Consider the following 22,849-nt stretch of genomic DNA (forward strand, 5'->3'; position numbering starts at 1 on the left):
TATAAAATGAAAACTTAAATATAATATGACATGACATGCCACACTTAACTTCATATTTGAACACAAACTCACAAATATATATATATATATATATGGTAAGTACAAACTCACAAATATTAACGTGGCTTCATCGTATTTTAGTTATTTGGCATATAGAATCAAAATCTATATGTTTCTAGGTCTACATAAATTCGAATTATAATATTAATCATGACATGTCAACACGAACTGTCACCCCTAATACCAAGAGTAACTTGCACGTCATCCATACATCTCTCGGTACACAAGAAGAGCTGAACCCAACAACAGCAGTGCCACGGAAAGTAGAGCCGACTGTACAGCGGCTGACAATGGAATGCGTCCTTTATCCGACCTTACCATCCCTTCAATCACAGGGTAGCTCATCACCAGGATGAAGAACGACAGAGCAATCTGCGCAAGCAACTTGTCCCAACCTCCCAAGACGAGCACCCGAGCGATTCCTCCGACAAAGGAAGCCATGCTCAACATCACTAGAGCCACTATCGGGGCCAAGAACACGATCGATGTTCGGAAATCAAATACGCCCTTTTCGTACATCTCCATTTGCTCGTCATCGGCGACTTTGCTAGTAGGCAAGAAGCTCGCTCTCCTCACCCCGGTTTTCGTCAGAACGGCATTTATGCTCCCGTATAGATAAGTGGTCACCGAGTGGATCATCCATATCCGTTGCTCGTTTATAAACGTCCGGACCGAGTGACCACTCACGACGACCTCGTAGAGATGCTTGGAAAGTGAAGATAGGAAAACGAAGCAATACACGAGGAACAATGAGCTCGAAACCTGGCGTGCCAAAAGAATCGATGTTCATGAGTCATGATTATATGTTACTCGCGTTCAATAGCATCAAAGACTTGATTGGTTCACGGGAATGAAAAGCCTACATATGAGAATAGCTTACCTCCGGATAAATGGGGACGCCATTGAATAGACATATCTGGGGAATGGTGGCTAAGCAGCAGAGAGGCAAGCAGTAGAGGGGGAAGAACGCAAGCTCGGTATAACACATGCTCTGAAGAATGCTCATTCTCCATGGTCCATAAATCGGAGGAGAGAATCTGGAGAACCCGACCTGAGCCAACCCGGAACTCCATCTTGTGACTTGAACAAGTAGGTCATTCAAATTTGTCGTGGAAGCCCCCAAAAATTGCGGCTGCGACGGGCGACAGTACACTGATTTCCATCCTTTGCAGTGCAAGGCGAAGCTGGTGAAGAAGTCTTCGGCCACAGATCCATACTTGAAACCGACCTGGAGCAAGAGCGACCACGAGCTAAATAAAGAGGAAATGGAGTCACTAATTGCAGCAAATTACCAAGGTTTTGGTTATTTTGTTCTTTTGATTGTACTTGCCTCTTGACCCCATTTTGTTCCGTTTTCATAGTGACAAGAAGCTAAATGTTCGGTGTCTCTGCAGACTGTTCCCGGTTCGCTGAGAATGTTCTTGTTAAGCTTGTCGCTCCACTGAACATGTTTAATAAACTCATTGGAATGGCCAAAGATTGCTTTCAAATCCATGAGATTAGCTGTAGTACCTTTCCAATCAGCAAGAGAAGCAGTTGATTACATTGCTTGGATTTGCTATCCAAGGATCATATGGCTATTTTAACTTACCTTCTTGCATGGGTTCGCTGTACAAGGACTCTCTCTTAATATAAAAGCCAGTACCAGCAATTAAAGGTCCTTGCAACCCGTCCATTCCACACCATAATGTCTGAAAGAAAGCCAAAGTTATCGTTTAAAAATGCATCAAAATAATTTCACATGTACGATTTGCTCAATAAGGCTGAGGAACTAGTAAGTGCATAATAAAAAAAATTGATTACTATTATAGTCTTTTTCTCTCACCCCAAATGGCGACCTGATTTTACTGTCGTAGATGTCGTTCTTGCTGATATTATGGAACGATTGAGGAAATTGAACGAACGAAAGCGATGGAGACAATGTCGGGTCCAAGTGGAAGCAGATTGCCCTCCTCGCTGAGGATGGGTCGTTGCAGTACATGTCACAGTCCAGCACTAATACATACGGCGAGTTGCTTATCACCCCCGACACGCGAAGCTGTAAAGGAGGAGCAATATCGAGTAGTGTGATCGATGTTACAAGTACAATTATATGTATTTATGCTGTTCTCTCCTGAGTGAAAATGCGAAACTTGAGTAGCATACCAGAACATTGAGAGCTCCAGCTTTGAAGTTATGAGGGTAAGAAGGCCTTTTTTCCCTGGAGACGTAAACAAGCAGAGGCATTTGCTGTTGGTCAGCTTGCACAACTTCGTCTGAGGAATTTCCATGGATCACCTGAAGAATAATTTCGATTTTTTATGTCTCTTGAAAAAAAGTCTTGACTAGAGCCTTTTCTTTTGCTCATCAAGTGGAATGGAATGGAACCAAAGAACTAAAATGGGTCAGAATCCCACGTGTCAAAATGGGTTCGAATCGTAAAGGGAATGTCCAAGATTAATGATCAAATCTGTATTTATGGAAAAGTTAACACTGCAAAAAATTTCAGACTATATCCACTATGATATAAATACTCTGACTTTTTTATGTGTTATTAAAAATCTTAAATTTGTCCATCATGACACAAATACCCTAAACTTTCTTTTATGATATAATATTATGAATGAAATTGAAATAGATGGCATATATGTCACATATGTATTAGCTTAGGTTTGGGGATATTTGTGCTATAGTAGTCAAGTTTAGGATTTTTTATGATAAAAAAAAAATCTGGGTTATGTGTGCCACAAAGGGCATAGTTTGGCATTTTATTGTGGTATTTGTCCTTTGTGGAACGAAGAGGAACAATTACACAACATGAGCTTGTGCTTTCAAAGTAGTATATGTTAATATAAACTTATATTTTATTACAACTATTAATCGTTTGGTTTTTTAATTAGCATGAGTAATACACATGGCTTTTGAGGTGTATTACTCATGCTAATTAAATATCTCTCTTACCCTTAACAACCGTAAAACCGACAAATATATAAAAATGGGTGAAAATTAAATTAACTGAAATACTTATATAGAAAAATAAATATTTGTTAAATTCAATGAATATAGCCAAATTATTAGAACTAAATGAGGTATTTTAAGAAAAAGAACAAAAACTAAAAAAAAAGGGCAAATTGTCTTGATTGGAAAAAGGTCAAATGACAAAAATTATTTACTTATTATCTATATTTAAGGGTTGAGCTAATGTAAAAAATATCGGCTAACAAAAAACTATAAAATAAAAAAAATCATAAAGAATGATTTCATAACTCAACAAAACATTAGTAAAGTTATTTTAGGATGCATTTGGTAACTATACAAGATTTATATACTTGGAATAAGAAAGAACATAAAATGCATTCGGTATGACCCTAAAAATTTTATTACAATTTTTTCATTAATTATAAAAATGTCAGTGGAGACTTAAACAATTGATGTTTGATTAAATTGGACTTTTGTAAGGATTTAACTAATCTAGATATTCTAAGATGGCCTTGGAAAATCCAATGTAATAATTAGTCAAAGATAGATGGTTGAAAATAGTAGTAAAGAGTCATACTAATTTATAACTCACAATATGAAAAGATTGATAATAAACCTTTGGGTATTACAATAAACAAATATATAGACATTTTGAACTTTTTTTTGGCTGCAAGAAGAAGAGCAAACGTTGATTGGAAAAATGGGCCAGGACGAAACAACTGAGAATGAAGGCAATTCTAAAGTTGGTGTGCTTCTTTGCGTAAACTTATCAGACCTTCAAGCAAATGACATTGGAAATTCATGGAGCACAAGCTTATTAGACTACTATGAAAAAAAGACAAATGGTGATGCAAAAAACTTTCTCAGAACATCTAATTTTTATTAAAACAAAATTGCAAATGATCTTAAAAGATGTCTATAATAGAATGTTAAGGGAAGGAGATGTATTCTTTTAGTGGAGTTGCCAAGCTGTCATAACCTAGTATTTTCTTTTGAAGAAAATGGCATTAAAAAAATCCATATGGTAAAATTCTAAGAGCTTATTCAATTTTGAATCCAATTTTCACCAAATGATTTTCACATTTTTTTAAATTAATTAAACTAGAATTAATACTAAAATATAGTAAAACATTCAAAATCTAATTTCTAAATTTTCTCCTAAAATTCTGATTTTTATTTTTATTCCAAAAAATGGGAACTTGGATTGGGTCAAGAGACCCAGTCGGGATGTGAGTCTCGCCTAGACCTTATGTTGATTGTGTAAAGACAAGCATTAGGTTATGCTGAGGTTGTTCCTCTAAAATAACCTTAATTCTCCTTTTGTTCCCAAGAATAAAAAAGTAGATTTTTTTTTCTTGTTTTTTTTTTATCAACCATATTTTGCATAAATGAACTATTTAAAAATATATAATGAGTATCCATTTTTGTTCATTTGACTTTTTGTTATAGGCATTTTGTCCTTTAAACTTAAATATTTTATTTTTCTTAAAATATCCTATTAGTTTTATAAATATATCATCAATTACTACCATCTATTACTTTTAAATAAATTTTGGTGAAATTAATTTCTCTCCACTTTCTTTATTTTGTCTCTTTTTTTTTTTTTTTACAAAAATAAAAGCTAAAAAATTTCTAAAAATGAGATGACAATATGCATTTGCCCCTTAATAGTCGCATGCGCTACACATGCTAACCAAAAATATGGAAGCTTAGCAGGTTGTAACAACATAAAGGTTCATGGGGATAACGTGTGATGGTTGAAAGTTATGGGCAAACATGTACTCCCCAAAGTTCCGTGGAGTTTTGTGTAATATCTCACAAAAAAAAAAAAAAAAAAAACCTCAATGGTAGACGGATGATCCAGCCTCCCATCCCGTGATTCACCATAGTTCCTGTTTCTATATCCATTTATATGCGCCTCGAACAATTCATACTTCTCCTGCAAAAATGTAAATAATGAAGTTACATCACTTTAACCGACATATACCCTTTGTCGATTCCTTTCAAATTGGAGAATTATGGCTAATCAAACTTTGTTGCAAAAGGTTTTCCTGTCCCAAAATCGTACTTTGATTTTCTCAACCCAAAGTCCCGCTTCAACCCGTCTAAACATAGCCAAATCATAAAGAAAATCTGAAATTTTCAAGCCAAGGGGCGAGTCTAAGCAACTACTTTATGGCCTAGTATCCAACCGAACACATCCATTAATTAAATCTACTTTGAACCAATAAATATGCGTTAATGACAACATTAGGGACATTCTAGGGGTACCATAAATTTAGTAGATTTCTGTACTAAGTCGTGTGGCATTAGATATGATATGTCTTGATTAAATACTTAAGTAGTTCGGTCTTATAGCTTAGCCGGAGATGGTAGGGAGTGTGTTGTCGGAGAGCATCTTGGGCATGGGGCCTGAAGCGGGAGAGAGGTTGATTTTTTTCATTAGTTATAAAATACATCAGCATAAAGAAAAATTTTACTGGCTATTATATTCACTGTTGATTCGAGAGGTTGGTGAGAGAATAGGTTATTAAAGTCTTCAAATGGCAGAAGAATTACATTGCTCGAGTTATTTTCATTTACACTTACTCTAATGGTGATTTTGTTTAATGGAAATTTCAAAATTTAAAAACATTTTTAAAAAAATGATCGTTTGTATTACTTATAAAAATAAATGAAGCTAAAATATTTTCATCACCTACAAAAATAGTTAGACATGAATTGTTGTCGATATTGAAGACATTATTTATTGACTAATTTATCTAAATAATATAACTGATCATTTTTCGATTTTTTTTTTTTCAAATATTGAATATTCCATGAAACAATCGCAAAGATCTCTTTTTCTTTTTTGATATTGTGATTTTAGTGGACAGATCGCCCAATTCTAACAGCCCAACGAACGGCTGGAGGACTTACAATGAAGCCTTTTTTTTTTTCTTCTTTTTGGTCAAATACGATGAAGCTCCAATGCCTCAATAATGCCGACTATGATAAGAAAATATTGAGTGTAGCCACCGCAACAAAAAAGAAGTAACCTAAAATGATGACACGTGTCCAAAGTGAGCCCAGACATCACTCCCCTGCAAGCTCTCTCCTCTCTCCTCCTCTCGTCCAAATGCTGTATGCTCTCTCCTCTCTCCTCGCTCTCGCCCAAATGCCAGACTTCCTTGCGCTCTCTCTCTCTCTCTCTCTCTCTCTCTCTCTCTCTCTTTGCCGCCTCCTCTTTATTCCATTAAGCCCTCCTCCTACCGACGAATTTCATGCCAGCGAAGGCAACCTTTCGAGGCTAGTTCGTCGAACGAGCCACCATGCCCTCATTAGACCGAAGAACTTCGTGGTGGCAAAGGCCACCTCGAGGTGGAGCCATGCGATGGTTTGTCGGACATGCCACCGCACCCAACTAATGAACTTCGGGACAGTGGAGGCAGCTTCGAGGTGGAGCTGCACGGTGGTTCGTCGGATGAGCCACCATGCCCTCGTCTGATCAATGAGCCACAGTGTCGATTCGGCGACAGCTCGCTACCTTCTACCGGTTGTGCTTTTTCTCCCTCTGAGTCACGACCGAACCCTCGTTTGACGAATCACCACACGGCTCCACCTCTGCCTCAAAAGGTTGCCTCCGCCGGCGCAAAGTTCGTCAGTTGGAGGAGAGCTTATCGTGATAGAGAGGGGCGGCGAAGAGAGAGAGAGAGAGAGAGCGTGCAAGGGAGAGAAAAGAGAGAGAGGGTGGCAAGGGAGTTTGGCACTTGGGCGAGAGAGGAGAGCTTGAAAGGGAGCCTGAGGTTTGGCTCATTTTGGACACGTGTCGCCATTTCAAGTCCCTTTTATTGTTGTCCCGGCTATAGGCACTCAATATATTCTCGATAATGAAAGAGAATTTGCATCAATTGGCGAAAAGGAAAAAATGACATAATGAAGTATACAACGTCAGCATCAAGTAATATCACATCACCGAACAAAAACTAACCTTGACCTCCTTCTTCTCGGATTCGTACCCCACGCTAGCGCTCACATCCTCGTCTTCGATGAAGTAAGCCTTGGGGCACCTCGTCTTTATTCCAAACCTCTTGCAAAACGGCAACCACCGTCTCGCGAAATCGTACGCCTCCCTCATCCCGTGCAGCGTGAGCAGCGAGCCGCCGTCGTCTGAGAGGTACACGTGGAGCTTCTCCGGTGGATAGTCGAGCGCCATTGCCGATATCACTGTGTTCATCACTGCCACGGTGGGCTCCTTATCGGGGTCCGCTGTGCACACCAGCACGTCTATCGATGGGAGCTCCCCATCGCCGGGCAACCTCTCGGGAAAGGCGGTCCGCGACACGGGCCGCCATCGGAAGGCCTGGTGGAGAAGCCACGTGAGGGACAGCGTTAGCTCGCCCAGGAAAATAATGAGCCAAGCCAAAGTGGTGGGTTGGCCCGGTGAGCTAGCTTCTTCGGCGAAGAAAAAGGAAGCTCTATAGTGTATAAGGATAAGTAGAGCTGCTCCATGGATGAGCATGTGTGCACGGTTGACGGCGATCAATTTCGGGTCTACATGGCAAAGGTTTAGAGGGCGCGAACGATGCTCCATAGTTCTTTCGTTCTCTGTCCTTGAGGCGACGCCACTAGCCTTTCTGATCGATGCTCGTCGACGGTGGTTAATAGAGGAGGAGGAGGAGGAGGAGGAGGAGAGAGAGAGGAAGAAGAGGCCAGCTTTATGTGGAGAGAAAGAAGAGCAAGTAAGGAACTAGGGACGATAAATGTTTTGTGGTATGGGAACGTCAGGATCCCTTTCTAACTTTGTCCGGATTATATAGTATGTACTCCATACCATGCTATATCTCCTTATGTGAAGATGGGCATCTCTTAAATGGACTCGAGAGCCCTAGCTACCGTTCATCGATAGGCTAAGCCTCCATTATGTCGTCTTCCGTAATCGAGAGGTTTCGCAGCACTTTTGTTTTGACCGGTGGATGGGCGATCGCCCTCAAAGAAAGGTTAGTTCGCTTTCCCTTCTTTCTCATGGTCCTTTTTTGGCTAGTAGTGGGGCGGTCTTCGAATCAGTTGTCACTCACCTCGACATGTCCCCGATCTCGACAGGGACGGTGGAGGGCTCAATGATACAGCCACCGACCATCTGTTTATGAATGATAGTCCTTCGTTTAAATCTTTTGTAATTTGGTCTTTCCTCTTCCGTTGATTCGTCACTAAAATTGTCGAGCAAATGCCTTAGTTGTGATGTAGTTTTTTTGGTCAGATAATTGTGACGTCCTTTTACAGGAGCAAGTGCGTCCTGAGAAAGTGAGGTGGGAAGAGCGTAAGCGTGTATTGTCAATTTTTTGGCAGATGGGAGCCATGCATTTCATTTATGAAACGGTATTAGAATTATATGTGTACGTAAAGGAGTATGGTCGCGAACCTATCTTTTCGAAATAATTTTATAATATACATGCGAAGCGACTATAACATTTTACTTGACAAAAATTTGTTGGATATATTATTAATATAGTCCAAAATAATATGTTCACGTACAAAACCAAAAGGTAAAAGCATAGTTATTTGGGTCCATATGAGCCGGAGCCCAAATAACTTTCATATAAAAACTCTAGGGTTTCCAGACACGCTTGGCGTAGTAACACTGTTGAAGATTCCAAACTCGACGTTTCTTGGTGTAATACTTCAATACTTCAAGTAACTACTTTTTCTCTCTCAAACCTATTACCTTCAACAATCTTGAAGTATTAAGTTCGTGTATTGGATTTCAGCAGTAAAGTGTCTTCTTGAAGATTTCGTCAAAACGAACTCGCGGCTGTAATTTACTTTCGATTTTGACGGTGATATTGGCCGGGATCTGAGTTTGAAGATTTGGGTGACCGAAATCTTTGATTCAAAAACCCAAAAACTATAGCAAATTTTAGAAGGTGAAACCACTTGGGCTTTGTTCTACTCATTGATACGAACGTTTTGAGTGGTCACTCACATCAACCAGAGGTCGGACGGAGAAGTTACGGCACCCGGAAGTTTCCATATGAATTTCTAGCGAATTTCGAGGGCGAAATTTTTTAGCGAGTTTCAGTGACAAGGGCAGTCCATCTTAAGGTTTTGGGCGCTCCAGATGTGTTTTTGGGGTTTGTTTTGACAAATTCCATCTCTACAGAGCAGTTTGATCAAGGTTAGGGGACTTATTCGACTTTGTTGCTCTTAGGACTTCAAATTGCACTCTTTCTAACACTTTGCTTTAATTAAAATGGCAAAGCGTAGTTCCTATGATATTATAAAGTTGCAATCTTTTGATGTTACTGAATTTCATGGCTGGAAATTACATGTTCAATTTGGCATGAAAGAACGTGACATATTATATACTGTATTGAACGATTTTGCATCTACCACTGAAGATGTGAATGAATATCAATGGAACAAAGATGAGGATTTTTGTAGAGATTACTCGTTGAACTCTCTAAATCCTAATCTGGTTATGACTTATAGTGAGTATAAGATGGCGAAAGAGATATGGGATCACTTGAATGCTCAGTTCCAAAAACAAGAGGGGCTATTTAAAACTCTCCTAGCGGAGAAATTCTTTGACTTTAAATTCACCATGAATTCAAGCATCACATCTCAGTTAGTTGAATTTGAGAACATAAGGAACAAGCTGAAAGATGATAATTATGATATGTCCGATAATCTCTTTGTCGGTCTTGTGTTGAGCAAACTACCAACTGAATGGAGTTCTTTCAAGACTGAAATGCACAGACTGAAGGTACAGATGGGACTAGATGAATTAAAAAGGTATATTCACATTAAGGATCAAAATATCACTAGGAAAAGTTTAAAACAAGTGGGACAACAAAAGTCAGTTGCCAACTTAGTTTCACACTTCAATTAACCTCAGAAAAAGTCCAAGTCACCAAAAGGTGAATCATCTTTACAGTTAGAGGCCAAAAAAGCTATCTTCAAAAAGAAGAAGAAGGGCAAGTGCCATAACTATGGAAAGTGGGGTGTAAGTTGCCGAAGAAGTCAAATAATAACACACCATATAATGAGGCTAATATGCTAATTAGAGGATCTGAGCCTCGAGCCTTCATTGGAATAATGAAGAATGGAAAGGTTAGCATCTCTTTTGAGTGGTGGTTGGACATTGGCGCTACTTGGCATGCTACAAATGACAAGAAATTACTCACTGAGATCACAAAATTGAAAGATACTGTGAAAAATTGCAATGGTGGTGAGACAAAGGTAACTCATGCTGGAACTGCAAATTTGGTGCTTTCTTCAGGTAAATTACTAACTCTGAAACATGTTAGAGTAGTACCTTTACTTAAGAAGAATTTGATATCTATGAGTTTACTTGATAAAGCTGGTATGTCTTTTTCAACTATGAATGATAGAGTAACTTTATCTGTTGACTCATATTATTTTGGTTGTGCATTCATGGTTAATGGTATGTATAGGTTGAGTTTAAATGTTGATAGCATAAACCATGTGAATTCTACTTTGATTGATCCAAAGTTGCTACACAATAGACTTGGACATGTGAATTACAGGAAAATGCAACATCTAGCTAAAACTCATAACATTCCATTAGATACTTCTATTCGATTTGATAAGTGTGAAGTGTGCACAAGCTAAAATCACTAGAAAACCCTTTAAGTTGGTTTCTAAAGCACACAACTTCTTGAGCTAATACATTCTAACATTTGTGATCTTAGAATTTACATTACTAAAGGTGGTCGAAGTATCTAATAACATTCATAAACGATTTTTCTAGATATTGTCATGTCTATTTGTTGAAATCGAAAGATGAGAAAATCAACTTAACTTGAAAATTAAGAGGTTTAGGAGTGAGAGAGGAGGAGAATATACTATGTCAAGGTTCAAGGAATTTTATGCTTCAGAAGGTATAATACTTGAAACCACTACTCCTTATTTACCCCCAATCAAATGGTGTTGTAGAGCATAAGAATATAATGTTAACGAAATGTTAAACTCTATGTTACTTACAATTGGCATGCCTTCCTCCTACTGGGGAGAAGCAGTTCTAACTGCTAATCACATCTTGAATAGGTTGCCGCACTCTAAGTTGTCCATGACACCTTATGAAATATGGTATAAGCGCCCTTGTAGATATGATACTCTTAAGACTTGGGGTTATATTGCTTATGTAAATATACCAAATCCTAAGAAACTTAAGGTGGGATCTAGAACTCTTACTTGTGTATATCTAGGTAGTGCAGAAGATAGAAGATAGCACTGCAAATAGGTTTTTAGATCTATCTACTAACACAGTGATGGAATCTAGAGATGCAGTGTTCTTTGAAAACAAGTTTCTCAGAGATCAAGGCTTGAATGTTTCTGGATCTACAAATATGATTTCAGAATCTCCTGTAAAATCTGAAGCAGGCCCTTCTGACACTAATTCCATACAATTGGCTATTGAACCAACTCCAATTAGAGTATCTACAAGAGAGAAAATTCCCAAAAGTTTTGGTGAGAACTTTGTTGCTTACCATCTTAAGAATGATCCATTCTCCTATCATAAAGCAATGAGATATAGGGAATCTCTACTGTGAGCAGAAGCCATAGATGATGAAATGAGCTATCAACTGCAGAATTACACTTGGCAGCTGGTAAATTTGCCAAAATGGGCCAAAGCTATAGGCTGTAAATGGGTGTTGAAGAAAAAACTGAATAGTGGTGGATCAATAGCTAGATACAAAGCACGTTTAGTAGTTAAAGGCTATAAACAATAGAGTAGAATAGACTATTTTGATGTTTATTCACCAGTGTGTCATCTATCAACTATAAGAATTCTTCTTGCTTTGGCATTTATTGAACACTTTGTAGTGCATCAAATGGATATAAAAACAAATTTCTTAAATGGGGATTTAAATGAGGAAATTTATATGGAACAACCGGAATTATATGTTATGAAAGGTCTTAAGGACAAAGTTTGTAAATTAAATAAATCCCTATATGGTCTTAAACAAGCACCTAAGATGTGGCATCTTAAATTTGATGAAGTGGTTAAAGAGTTATGGCTTTCAGTCTAGTTATTCAGATAAATGCCTTTACCATCGTTCTATGTCAAATAAGATAGTCATCATTTACTTGTATGTTGATGACATGTTAATTCTTGGTTCCGATGATTCTGTAGTGAGTGACGTGAAAACTACTTTAGCTAAAGAATTTGATATGAAAGATCTTGGTATTGCTAATACCATTCTTGGTATGAAAGTAAGCTTTAAACAGCAAGTTATCTCCCTTAGCCAGACTCATTATATTGAGCAGCTACTTTCTACTTGGGGATACGATAAGTGTAAACCGAATGAAACACCATATGATTATAATAACAGACTGAGTCCTAATGAAGGAACTAGTGTGGATCAATTAAAGTACTCGAAACTGATTGGTAGTCTCATAAATGCTATGAGTTGCACTAGACCCGACATAGCCTTTACAGTTGGCATGCTAAGTCATTTTACTAGTAATCCTAGTTAAGAGCATTAGGATGCCCTCAATAGGCTAATGAGATACCTTAAAGGTACTAAATATTATGCTCTTTATTATTCTAGTTATCCTCCAACTATGGATGGATATTCTGATGCCTCATGGTGCTCAAAATTTTGGAAATAGTAAGTCCACTAATGGGTATGTATTCACTTTGGGTAGAGCTGCTATTACTTGGAAATCCAAACGACGGACTTGTATTGCGTTGTCGTCTATGGAATCGGAACTTTTTACTTTAGCCTTAGCCGGTGAAGAGGCATAGTGGATAAAGAATCTGATTATGGATATTCCTTTGACTCGGCTAAAGATTAATTCTTTAAGCCTATTCTGTGATAATTGAGCAGTTGTCCAAGTCATCAAGAATTCTCCCTTTAATTCAAAGAGAAGACATGCGAGACTAAGACATGCGTTGTCGAATTATCTGAGAGAACAATGGGTTATCACCTTGATTGATGTGAGATCAAAGGATAACATAGTCGATATTCTCACCAAAGGTATGCCTAAAGATCGATTATTCAAAACAGTGGGGGAACTGGGGTTCAAGATTATTTGACTTTAAGGAATCAGTAATTGTGACATTCCAAATTGAAACATAGAAACAATTGGTTACATAAGAAGCCTATTGGTCTTGTTCTTAATTGAAACTTGATATTACATGACTAGGTTATTGTAAGTGACTTGACTATTGGTCTTGTTCTTTGAAACTGGACAATAGTTATTCTCCTACAAATAAACTTAAGTTGATGGCTCTTTGCAAATCACATTGTTTAGGTCTTGTTCATAATTTATGAAACGGCTTGATACTTATGACATGATATTATGATGCTTTATGACATCAATATATGTTCTTCTCTGCCTGATGGAATGTTGCTAAGTTTTTATTCAAATGATTGAATTCATGATAATATGAAATTCATATTTGACATTCTATAGGGGATGGCAAAGATGGAGGAGAGATTAATGAGTGGGATCCTGACCAGGATGACCTACTTGATGAATGAATATATATCACTTAGAGCGTGTGGGGACTTGATAATTTACCTGCTATTGCCTATTTTGATAAAGTCCATTTACTTGAGACTTACATTTTACTATTTCTATTTTGTGAACATTATTATGCTTGTAAGGTCTTGGACTATTTTGATTGGCCTAGTTATACTTGATTAATATGCATATATTGGTTGTGAACTGAGTCTGAGATTTATTTTGAGATTTAGATTTTGTTAATCTCATAACAAATTCATGATAAGAATGATTCACTTATTTAGATTGTATATGATGATTTAGTTTAATACTTTATTGCTGAAATACTCTTTGACCGATCCGAGTTGATTGTCTTGGACTGAATGTTTGTATGAACATTACACTGACTACCTTATTGGATTATACTGTATGGTGAACATAGGAGAAGATTGTTGGATATATTATTAATATAGTCTAAAATAATATGTTCACATATAAGCTCAATAGGTAAAAGCATGATTATTTGGGTCCATATGAGCCGGAGCCCAATAAATTTCATATAAAAACTTTAGGGTTTCCTAACGCTAGAGGTAACACTGTTGAACATTCCAAACTTGACGTCTCTTGGTGTAATACTTCAAGTAACTATTTCTTCTCTCTCAAACCTATTACCTCCAACAAAATTAACCTCTTTCTCTCTCTCACGCGTGCGCGAACTTTCATGTGTATATTATACATGGACAGCGCTAGCATGACCACGCTGTCACTTTCTATGAGTAAAGGTGCAGTTGAATGTGAACTTCCGTGTGTATATTATACATGGATAGCGCTAGCATGACCACACTGGCACTTTCTATGAGTAAAGGTGCAGTTTGGGCTCTTCATTTTTGCATAATGGGGCAACCGTATGTAAATTTGCTTTGAAAAACCATCTTTTTTACACGTGCCGGTATTTTAAGAAACAAATCTAATGATATTCAAGAAAGAAAAATTCATGAAGAGTTGACTACCGATTTTAGATGGTGGATATTGGTCCAAAATTTTGGAAGATGATATCATGTAGTCAAATGTCAGAAAATCACATACTATAAATAAAAATATTCACATTTTACAAATGTTGCACTTATAACATAAATTGGAAATTTTTCATATACTATCATAATTTTAATATTAAAATATTCTTTGTTGCACATGGTTACAATAAAACTTCATCAAATGTCATCACAAAATACTTGAAAATTTTGAAAATATTAAAATATCATATACTAACATGTGTAATTGCTCCATTTATGAAATCTAGTGGTGGTGGTGGAGGCAGCGGTAGTAGTGGTAATAGTAGCAGCAACAGTAGTATTGTCCGTTTGTGAAATTTAGTAGCAATAACACTTCTTGTGGCTAATAACTCCATTACTCATGCAAAAAGTGACGAACCATTATGTGGGCATTATCCATTATACATAGACCTGTATTAGCATCTACTTCTCCCTTGAAAAGCCATTGAACTTGAATTCTTAAAGCAAATAGTTGGGTTGAGTTACTTTGCAGTAATAGAGAAATTGTCTAATGAATCTCAAATTCATTGTATAGATGTTAATTATGTTTTGAACTTTTTAATCATGTCAATTTAGCCCTAAACATTTGCACAAAATCCCCATGTAATCATCTCAACTAATTTTCGCTGGAAATTACTGGTGTGACGCTCCAATGAATTTACAAGTGCATTGAACACTCAACTAAAGCTGCTACAACCTGCAGCTTCCTCAAAGCAAAAGTAGCTATACAACATGACATGTATAAACTCAATAATCGATTATTTCAAACAACGCGAAGAATATACATGTCTCTTCTAAAGGAGGCATCAAAGACTTCACTTGTAACTCTTCCCCAACTCCACATTCTCTACTTCATCACTTTAAAGTTTGAACTATTTAATATAAAGTTCATGGATTTTCAAACCCATCAAGATTCTTAGAAAAAGAACCACTAAACACTAATAATCTCATTAACTTATTGTCTTAATATGGAAACAAAAGCAAGTTTCCCACTTTTACTTTTTCCCTCTTCCCCAAATAGACAACCTCTAATTAGGTTTGTGGTCCTTGTTGGGAATTACTGATTCCCTAAAACGGATTCGACACTAAATCGAACCCTTGAAACGAATGCGGAAGACGAGCCCAAGAATAACATGTATCACTGATCAAAGACACACCACAGAATCGGACGTACTTTATTATCCACGGATTAAACACCAACATTGAAGTTCGAGGAAGAATCTGATCCCGGTCTACCAAGGAGCGTACTGTTGGTTCAAGAGGGGAGAAAAGTTACGTTGGTTTTAAGAGATGGAGAAAAGAAAAGTGTACGTTCATCCAAAAGGTGTGTTTTCTTTTTCTTTTCTCCCCTTAAATACGTCTTCTCCAAAAAAAACGCATCCCCTCAACGTAACACCTCTTCATATCTTAACCCTTCATCCATGGGCCCTTATCTTGCGAGCCGGGTTTTTAGGCCCAACATGGGCGGACGGGCCAACTTAGATCTATCTACATAAATAAAACCATCATCTCTCACTTGCACATGTGGGCCAAACAGGATCTTCTTTACCTCTCTACAACGTTCATACTGGTGAATAATCCGTGCGACCAGCATACTTTAAGAGCTCGTTGGTATACATCTGTTAGGAATATATAACAGCTCATAATGGGCATCATACTTTGAGTAGATTCAGTATGCAGTACCCTAGATCGATCGATCACATTTATATTTCTCTTGATCTCTTTTTAAACAATAATATATTGTATTCACAATTATGATTATCCCAAAGATAGTTATAAATGGTCGACCAGTTAATACAAAACTAATATGTGATTCTCCAAATTTGATCTTCCTTTTTCCTTGAAACTCTCAATCTCAGTTCAACTTGCTTTTCTAGAAATGTCCCATTAGATCGAATCAATTCATAATTATTTGCAACATTCTAAGATAGCAAACATTGAATAGAAATCTTGAAAATAAGTAAGAGTCATGAAGGCACTTAATTGAGGAACTCTTTCCTCAAGAGTCTCACACGGCATAAAAGTTGAGATCAAAACTTTTGCCACTCTTATTGGTCGTCTCATGCATACGTAGTATGAAATATGTATTACGGTATTTAACTTCTTTCCCATTGAGTATATGTCTACATTTTTAATACCGTACAGATGATGGTTCAGACATACTTAATGTCTAACTTGAGTTCACGTATCTACTCATTCACATAATTCATCAGAACTCACATCTGGCATTATAGACAGATCAAGTAAAATATGTGGGTTACTTTACTTTCGGATATAGAAAATATTATTTCATCATCTTAACACTCAGTTAAGGCGACATATGTATTTTAAGCTTGAGCTCTCAATTATCACCTAGATAATAAACTTAAAAAACCGTCTCATCTCTATTTATCACATAGTAAATAGAAGCGATTACCCGTGTAAGTGGGCTAATCTCTTATCTGTCAAACATACTTTTTCAACTTAATATATGATTCACTAAGTATTAAGATGCATAAACGTCAAACAAAGATTCATAGGCATTAATGATGAAAACACAAATTCATCAAATGTGAACACTTAGGGAAATTACAATATTCAGTACATCAGCCTCTACACAATCTTATAAATTTCACATGGCCACAAAACACATCTCCAGGTATTGGCTTTGTCATAGGATCTGTTACCATTATATGCGTAACATGTACTGTAAGTTCACAGCTTTTTGTGCAACCATATCTTTGACAAAATTATACTTGGTATCTATATGTTTGGTCTTGTCATGATATTTTGGATCTTTAGTATACACTATTGCTACTTGGCTATCACAGTTAACCAACAATGAGTCTGCAGCACTTTTAATAACACCTAAATGATCCAAAAATCTCTTAAGCCAAACACCTTCTTGTATTGCTACTGATAATGCCACGAACTCAGCTTCCATCGTAGACAATGCTATACACATTTGTTTCTTACTGCTCCAACATATGGCGCCATTATTCAGTAAAAAAAAAAAAAATCTAGAGGTAAATTTCCTTTCATCTAAATCTCCTCCCCAATTAGCATCTAAATAGCCTTCGAGTCGCAAATCCTTTTCTTGATAACTCAGCGTATAATCAACAGTTCCCTTTAGATACCTCAGTATTCTCTTAACGGCTTTCCAATGTGCTTGACTTGGATTGGATTGGTATCTACTCACCATTCCAACTGCAAAACATATGTTAAGTCTTGTACACATCATAGCGTACATCAAGCATCCCACAGCACTAGCATAAGGAACATGTTGCATTTGTTCATTCTTTTATGAAGTCCTTGGACACAATATGTGACTCAATCATTCGCCTTTTACAACAGAAGTATCTATGGGTTTACAATCTTGCATCAGAAATCGTTCAAGAACCCCATTTATGTATATTTCTTGCGAAAGAGACAATGATCTCTTCGAACAATTTCTTGAAATATTAACTCCAAGAATGTATGCAGCATCACCCATGTCTTTTATCTCAAAGTTGGAAAATAGCTAACTTTTGACAATATTAACAAACTCCTTATTGCTTCTGGCAATCACAATATCATCAATATATAATTATATGATCACAAATTGATTTTTGGATCTTTTGATATATACACAATAATCATCATCAATCATTGTAAAATCATATCCCATTATGGCATTATAAAAACGTATATACCATTGTCTCGACGACTGCTTAAGGCCATATATCGATTTCAAAAGTCGACATACCTTTTGTTCTTGGCCTTTCATAATGAAACCATTAGGTTGTTCCATATAAATTTCTTCGTCTAATTCTCCATTGAGAAAAGTAGTCTTTACATCCATTCGATGTAACTCAAAATCCATACTTACTACTATTGCCAGAATAATGCAAATCGAGATAAATCTCACGATAGGAGAAAATGTTTCCTCATAATCAATTCATTCATGTTGATTATACCTCTTCGCCACAAGGCGAGCCTTATGCCTTTCTATCGAGCCATCATCTTCACGATTAATTTTGAGAATCCACTTGTTCCCAATGGCTTTGCGTCCTTTTGGAAGATCAACCAATTCCCAAACATGGTTTGACTTCATTGACTCAATTTCCTCTTTCATTGCATGAATCTATTTTTCCTTATTATGGCAACTTAGAGCCTCATTTACATCCTCATCTTGTGGAGCAATCATAAAATTTTCCCTTTTAATGTCAAAACGTTGATGGGGAATACTTTTGCAACTTATTCGCCGTATGGGAGATTGTACGTGTGCGTTGCACACGCCGACGACACCAATTCCTTGCGGCTGCGCGTGGCTACGCATCCGGCGGCCTCCGGCGACGATCCGCCACTCGTTTTCTCGTATTGACAAGAGCTTCGACCCTGCATTATCAAAAATGAATTTTGACTTGCAGAAAATCACAAAATAGGACGAACAGTGCGTGGGTGTCGGGTTTTTCGTCCCCGATTGACCGGCAGCGACTTTTCTCGAATTCCGACCACAAAAATTATTCAATAACATAAAAGGGGATCGGGAAACATGAACTAGCGCTCTGATACCAATGTTGGGAATTACTGATTCCCTAAATTGGGAATTACTGATTCCCTAAAACGGATTCGACACTAAATCGAACCCTTGAAACGAATGCGGAAGACGAGCCCAAGAATAACATGTATCACCAATCAAAGACACATCACGGAATCGAACGTATCTTATTATCCACAGATTAAACACCAACATTGAAGTTTGAGGAAGAATCTAATCCCGGTCTACCAAGGAGCGTACTGTTGGTTCAAGAGGGGAGAAAAGTTACATTGGTTTTGAGAGAGGGAGAAAAGAAAAGCGTACGTTCATCCAAAATGTGCGTTTTCTTTTTCTTTTTCTTTTCTCCCCTTAAATACGTCTTCTCCAAAAAAACACATCTCCTCAACGTAACACCTCTTCATATCTCAACCCTTCATCCATGAGCCCTTATATTGCGGGCCGGGCTTTTAGGCCCAACTTAGGCCCATCTACATAAATAAAACCATCAGTCCTAAAGAATCATGAAAGTAGGTAAATCATTTTTGATCGAATCCATTCACATTCATTAAGGACTTTTTGTCATTTTCTTTGATTTGTTCTTCTTATCAAGGATCTTAATATGGATATTTCTAAGATTTTGACCATCAAGCGTGGCTAGCAGCTAAGTGTAATGGGTAATTGGACAAGGCTTAATAGCAAACTCGCCGCTGTATAATTGATGGACAGTTTTAGCGACTCAGATTGTACTTAGATTTCATGATTTGAGATTCAGCATGCAATCTGAACTAAGAATGAGTTTTTGGATTTGGCTCATACTCATGTGATCATGACCCTTTGTCTCAGCCTTTGCAGCATGTGTGTTGCCCAGGAGGTAAGAGGCATGAAACCTTGACCTCATCCTCACCTTCCTCTGGCATGTCCCCCGAAGCATTTAGGATTCCAAACTTAGCGGGGACACGAGGGTTGCACTCATTTTGGGATTTAGAGCAACACCTTATGGCACAAGCTAACGACAACCATACGCACCACTTGTATCGTCCGCATTCCCAAAGGCACACCCCTCTGGCATTGAGAATAACTTCTGTAATTTTGGAAGCAAAATATGAGAAACAAAAGTTTAGCGAGGCACACCCCATAGCATTGCAAATAACTTCTGTAATTTTAGACACAAAATACGAAAAACAAAGGTTTAGCATTTCTTGAGGATCAATCATGATTGAGAAGCCGTTTCTCATGGGCACGTCCTTATACAATGCCCCTTCTGATGGACAAGGATGAGAGTAGTTACTTGCTATTAGAAAAAGAGATATCTGAAAGTGGTATATACACAAGTGAAATTTTCATTTGTTTATTAGATTAGGAAAAGTGATTTCCTTCTTGCCAAAAGGAAGAAGTAATTTTCTTTCAATCTAAACTTGTTGTTTCCGGTCCATGGAAATCTTTTCTCCATAACTTAATTAGTTTTCCGTCATTCAAATATCGGAATATAAGAAAAGAATTTCCTGCAAACGGTTTTCTTTCAAATAAATGGATCCTGGTATTATGGAAGAGGTAGACTAGGAGCTTTACCTAGTGGGCCATAAGAATTGGGCCTAAGCATCCCAATCCAATTGTAGTAGGCCAATATAAGTAGGCCCATTTACAAATAAGTTATTGGATCATGTATTGAACATAGCAATTGGGCCATGCAAGAGTGGATGGGCTTTGCTTATTTAATATTCTGGTTTGCGTGCTACGGCAGGGTCCAATGGTCACATTTGCAATTGCATGGGCTTTTGCTTTTTTGATATTCCGGTTTGCACGTTTCACAAATCACAACCTACAATAGTTACGTATAGACTGATCTCTCCTACATTAAATTTTGTGCCTACTCACAAATAGAGTTGGCTTGAAAGATCTAACTTTATGCATGTTTTGGACCTCTTATACCTTAATTTTGTGCAAATCAAATGAAATATTTTATCATCGTCACCTATACATAAACTTTTTAAATTTTTTAATGTGAATTCTTTTATCTCTTTTGAGTTTCACGTTATTGTTTCAAATACTTATTACATTTAGTTGTACCAAGAACGATAATATACATGTGAATTGGAACTTTCATGGGATGAGAATGTATATAACTACCGATAATTCAAAATTAGTGAATGGAAACGTGCAAAACCACTAGCATTTTGAATTACTAAAGCATCCTCTTTTGGATCTTTTATTTTGCTAGTCTTGAATCCAAATCATGGGTGTTAATGAAGAAACATGGACAGATTTCATCAACAAAACTAATAAACTAAATAAAATAGAGAAAGAGATACTAGGTAACACGAATCATAGCTGAAATCATATAACTTTGATAATTGGGCATCCTCTTCTCATGGTTGCTCAATGATTCAAGCTTATTATTTTCAATTCATGGAGAATATTTTCCGTCGATCAAGTAGTTTTCCATCATCAAAACGCTGAAAAGTCCAAAAATGATTTTTCAAAAATGGTTTTTTATCAAACAAGCCGACCTTGAGGATCTTACATGTACCTTTAGTAGGAATATAATTCATCTTCATCATTGAGATACGGATTTTGATTTAGCAACTGGAAGGTAAAGAAAAGACAAAACAAAAGAAGAGTATAAACTCTTGACTATAAAAAGAAGAAATAAATGGGAGATGGTTAAATTGCTTCTGTCCTTTTCCATCATCAAAGTACAAGCTTGTTGCTCATTACATCCTTAAATATTGCTAAAAAGAGCTAGGTTAACTAATTTTTGTCACTTTAGTGAATCTTACATAGTGTAAAGTTGAATTCCATCTGTTTCTAATTAGAACCAATGATAAAGTACCAAGTGTGTTGGATTCCGATGTAATTGTGTATTTGGAAGTGTCTCATGTTGCCGAATATAGCATTAGGAGTCACTATGACAAAAGAGAATAGAATCAAAATCAATCATGATAGAGATCGAAAGTATACTCGCTTCCGACATCAGGAGAATCTTTGGATCAAAGGACTCCTTGCTTTTGAATGAAGAATTGATAGATAAAGCATTTTGAATAAGAGTTACTTCTTTTTTACTATACTTGTAAATTTGCACACGTGCTGCATGTGCGCAAGAAATTGAGGTCTGAAAAATTGAGCAAATTCACTTTATTATGAAATGTTAAAATTGCTAAATAATGGGAAACGGATTATTAATAATGATACACAATTCAATTGTGTATATATTTGTGGACTAAAGAGTTTCAAGATTGAAATCTTTTTAAGAAAGTTGTTTAGGATTGAAAATATGTATATTTTTATGTTAATGCATGTGAAGATATAAAATATAATAATAAGTTTATGCATTCGTGCATAGACACAATATTTATAAAATAAATATCTAATGATTTTTGGGGAAAGAGAAGAACCAATTGAGATCAATATTTACAGCCCGTAAGCTTTAGAAATTGGAAGATGAAAATTATCTCTTTAATTTGTGTTTAGCTTCTCAAGAACCCATTTTGAATATTGATAATAGCTGAAGAATATGTTCCATGGTATTTCCCATTTTAGAATGCCAAAAAGTGAAATTGGTTTTTAGAAGCACTTATTTTAATAGGGTTGCGATAATATAATTTAAGTGAGGTTGTATCGATTATTTTCATCTACGAAGATATAATATAACACATTATATTAATCACATAATGGAAGCATGCCATATTTACTTTCGATCACAACCTAGCTCGAATCATCAGGGGCCACCGGAATCGAACCGGCATCGACCATAAGAACGCGCGGCAACAAGGCACAATCCACAATCGGCGACAAGGAGGGAAGGGAAAGAGGGGAGGGAGGAGCAATCGGC

General features: G+C 36.8%; 2 protein-coding genes across 3 annotated transcripts in view; both read right to left on the minus strand.

Moving 5' to 3' along the window:
* Positions 1-22,849, minus strand: part of LOC104443950 (cation/H(+) antiporter 18) — a 74,550-nt gene that overhangs the window by 51,173 nt on the left and 528 nt on the right. The window lies entirely within an intron of this gene.
* LOC104443952 (cellulose synthase A catalytic subunit 4 [UDP-forming]) lies at positions 69-7,825 on the minus strand. Of its 2 annotated transcripts, none has more exons than XM_010057512.3 (8): positions 6,989-7,825; positions 4,859-4,957; positions 2,206-2,337; positions 1,886-2,098; positions 1,652-1,751; positions 1,391-1,563; positions 941-1,288; positions 69-822 (listed from the first exon to the last, which is right to left on the minus strand). In XM_010057512.3, exons 1-8 carry the CDS (start codon positions 7,589-7,591, stop codon positions 262-264), a joined length of 2,229 nt encoding a protein of 742 aa, XP_010055814.2. In that variant the 5' UTR covers positions 7,592-7,825; the 3' UTR covers positions 69-261. The 2 variants fall into 2 exon arrangements, with proteins under 2 accessions (XP_010055814.2, XP_010055813.2); XM_010057511.3 differs by having other exon boundaries at positions 1,391-1,572.

The sequence above is a fragment of the Eucalyptus grandis genome, chromosome 5 (genome assembly GCF_016545825.1).
Source record: "Eucalyptus grandis isolate ANBG69807.140 chromosome 5, ASM1654582v1, whole genome shotgun sequence".
Lineage (NCBI taxonomy): Eukaryota > Viridiplantae > Streptophyta > Magnoliopsida > Myrtales > Myrtaceae > Eucalyptus > Eucalyptus grandis.

Coding starts and splice junctions, on each gene's coding strand:
- LOC104443952 (XM_010057511.3), bottom strand. CDS start 7,591: ATGGAGCATCGTTCGCGCCCTCTAAACCTTTGCCATGTAGACCCGAAA. Junction 4,958..6,988: donor CCGAGAAGAAGGAGGTCAAG/GTTAGTTTTTGT, acceptor ACATTTTTGCAG/GAGAAGTATGAATTGTTCGA. Junction 1,752..1,885: donor AAATCAGGTCGCCATTTGGG/GTGAGAGAAAAA, acceptor GCTTTCTTTCAG/ACATTATGGTGTGGAATGGA.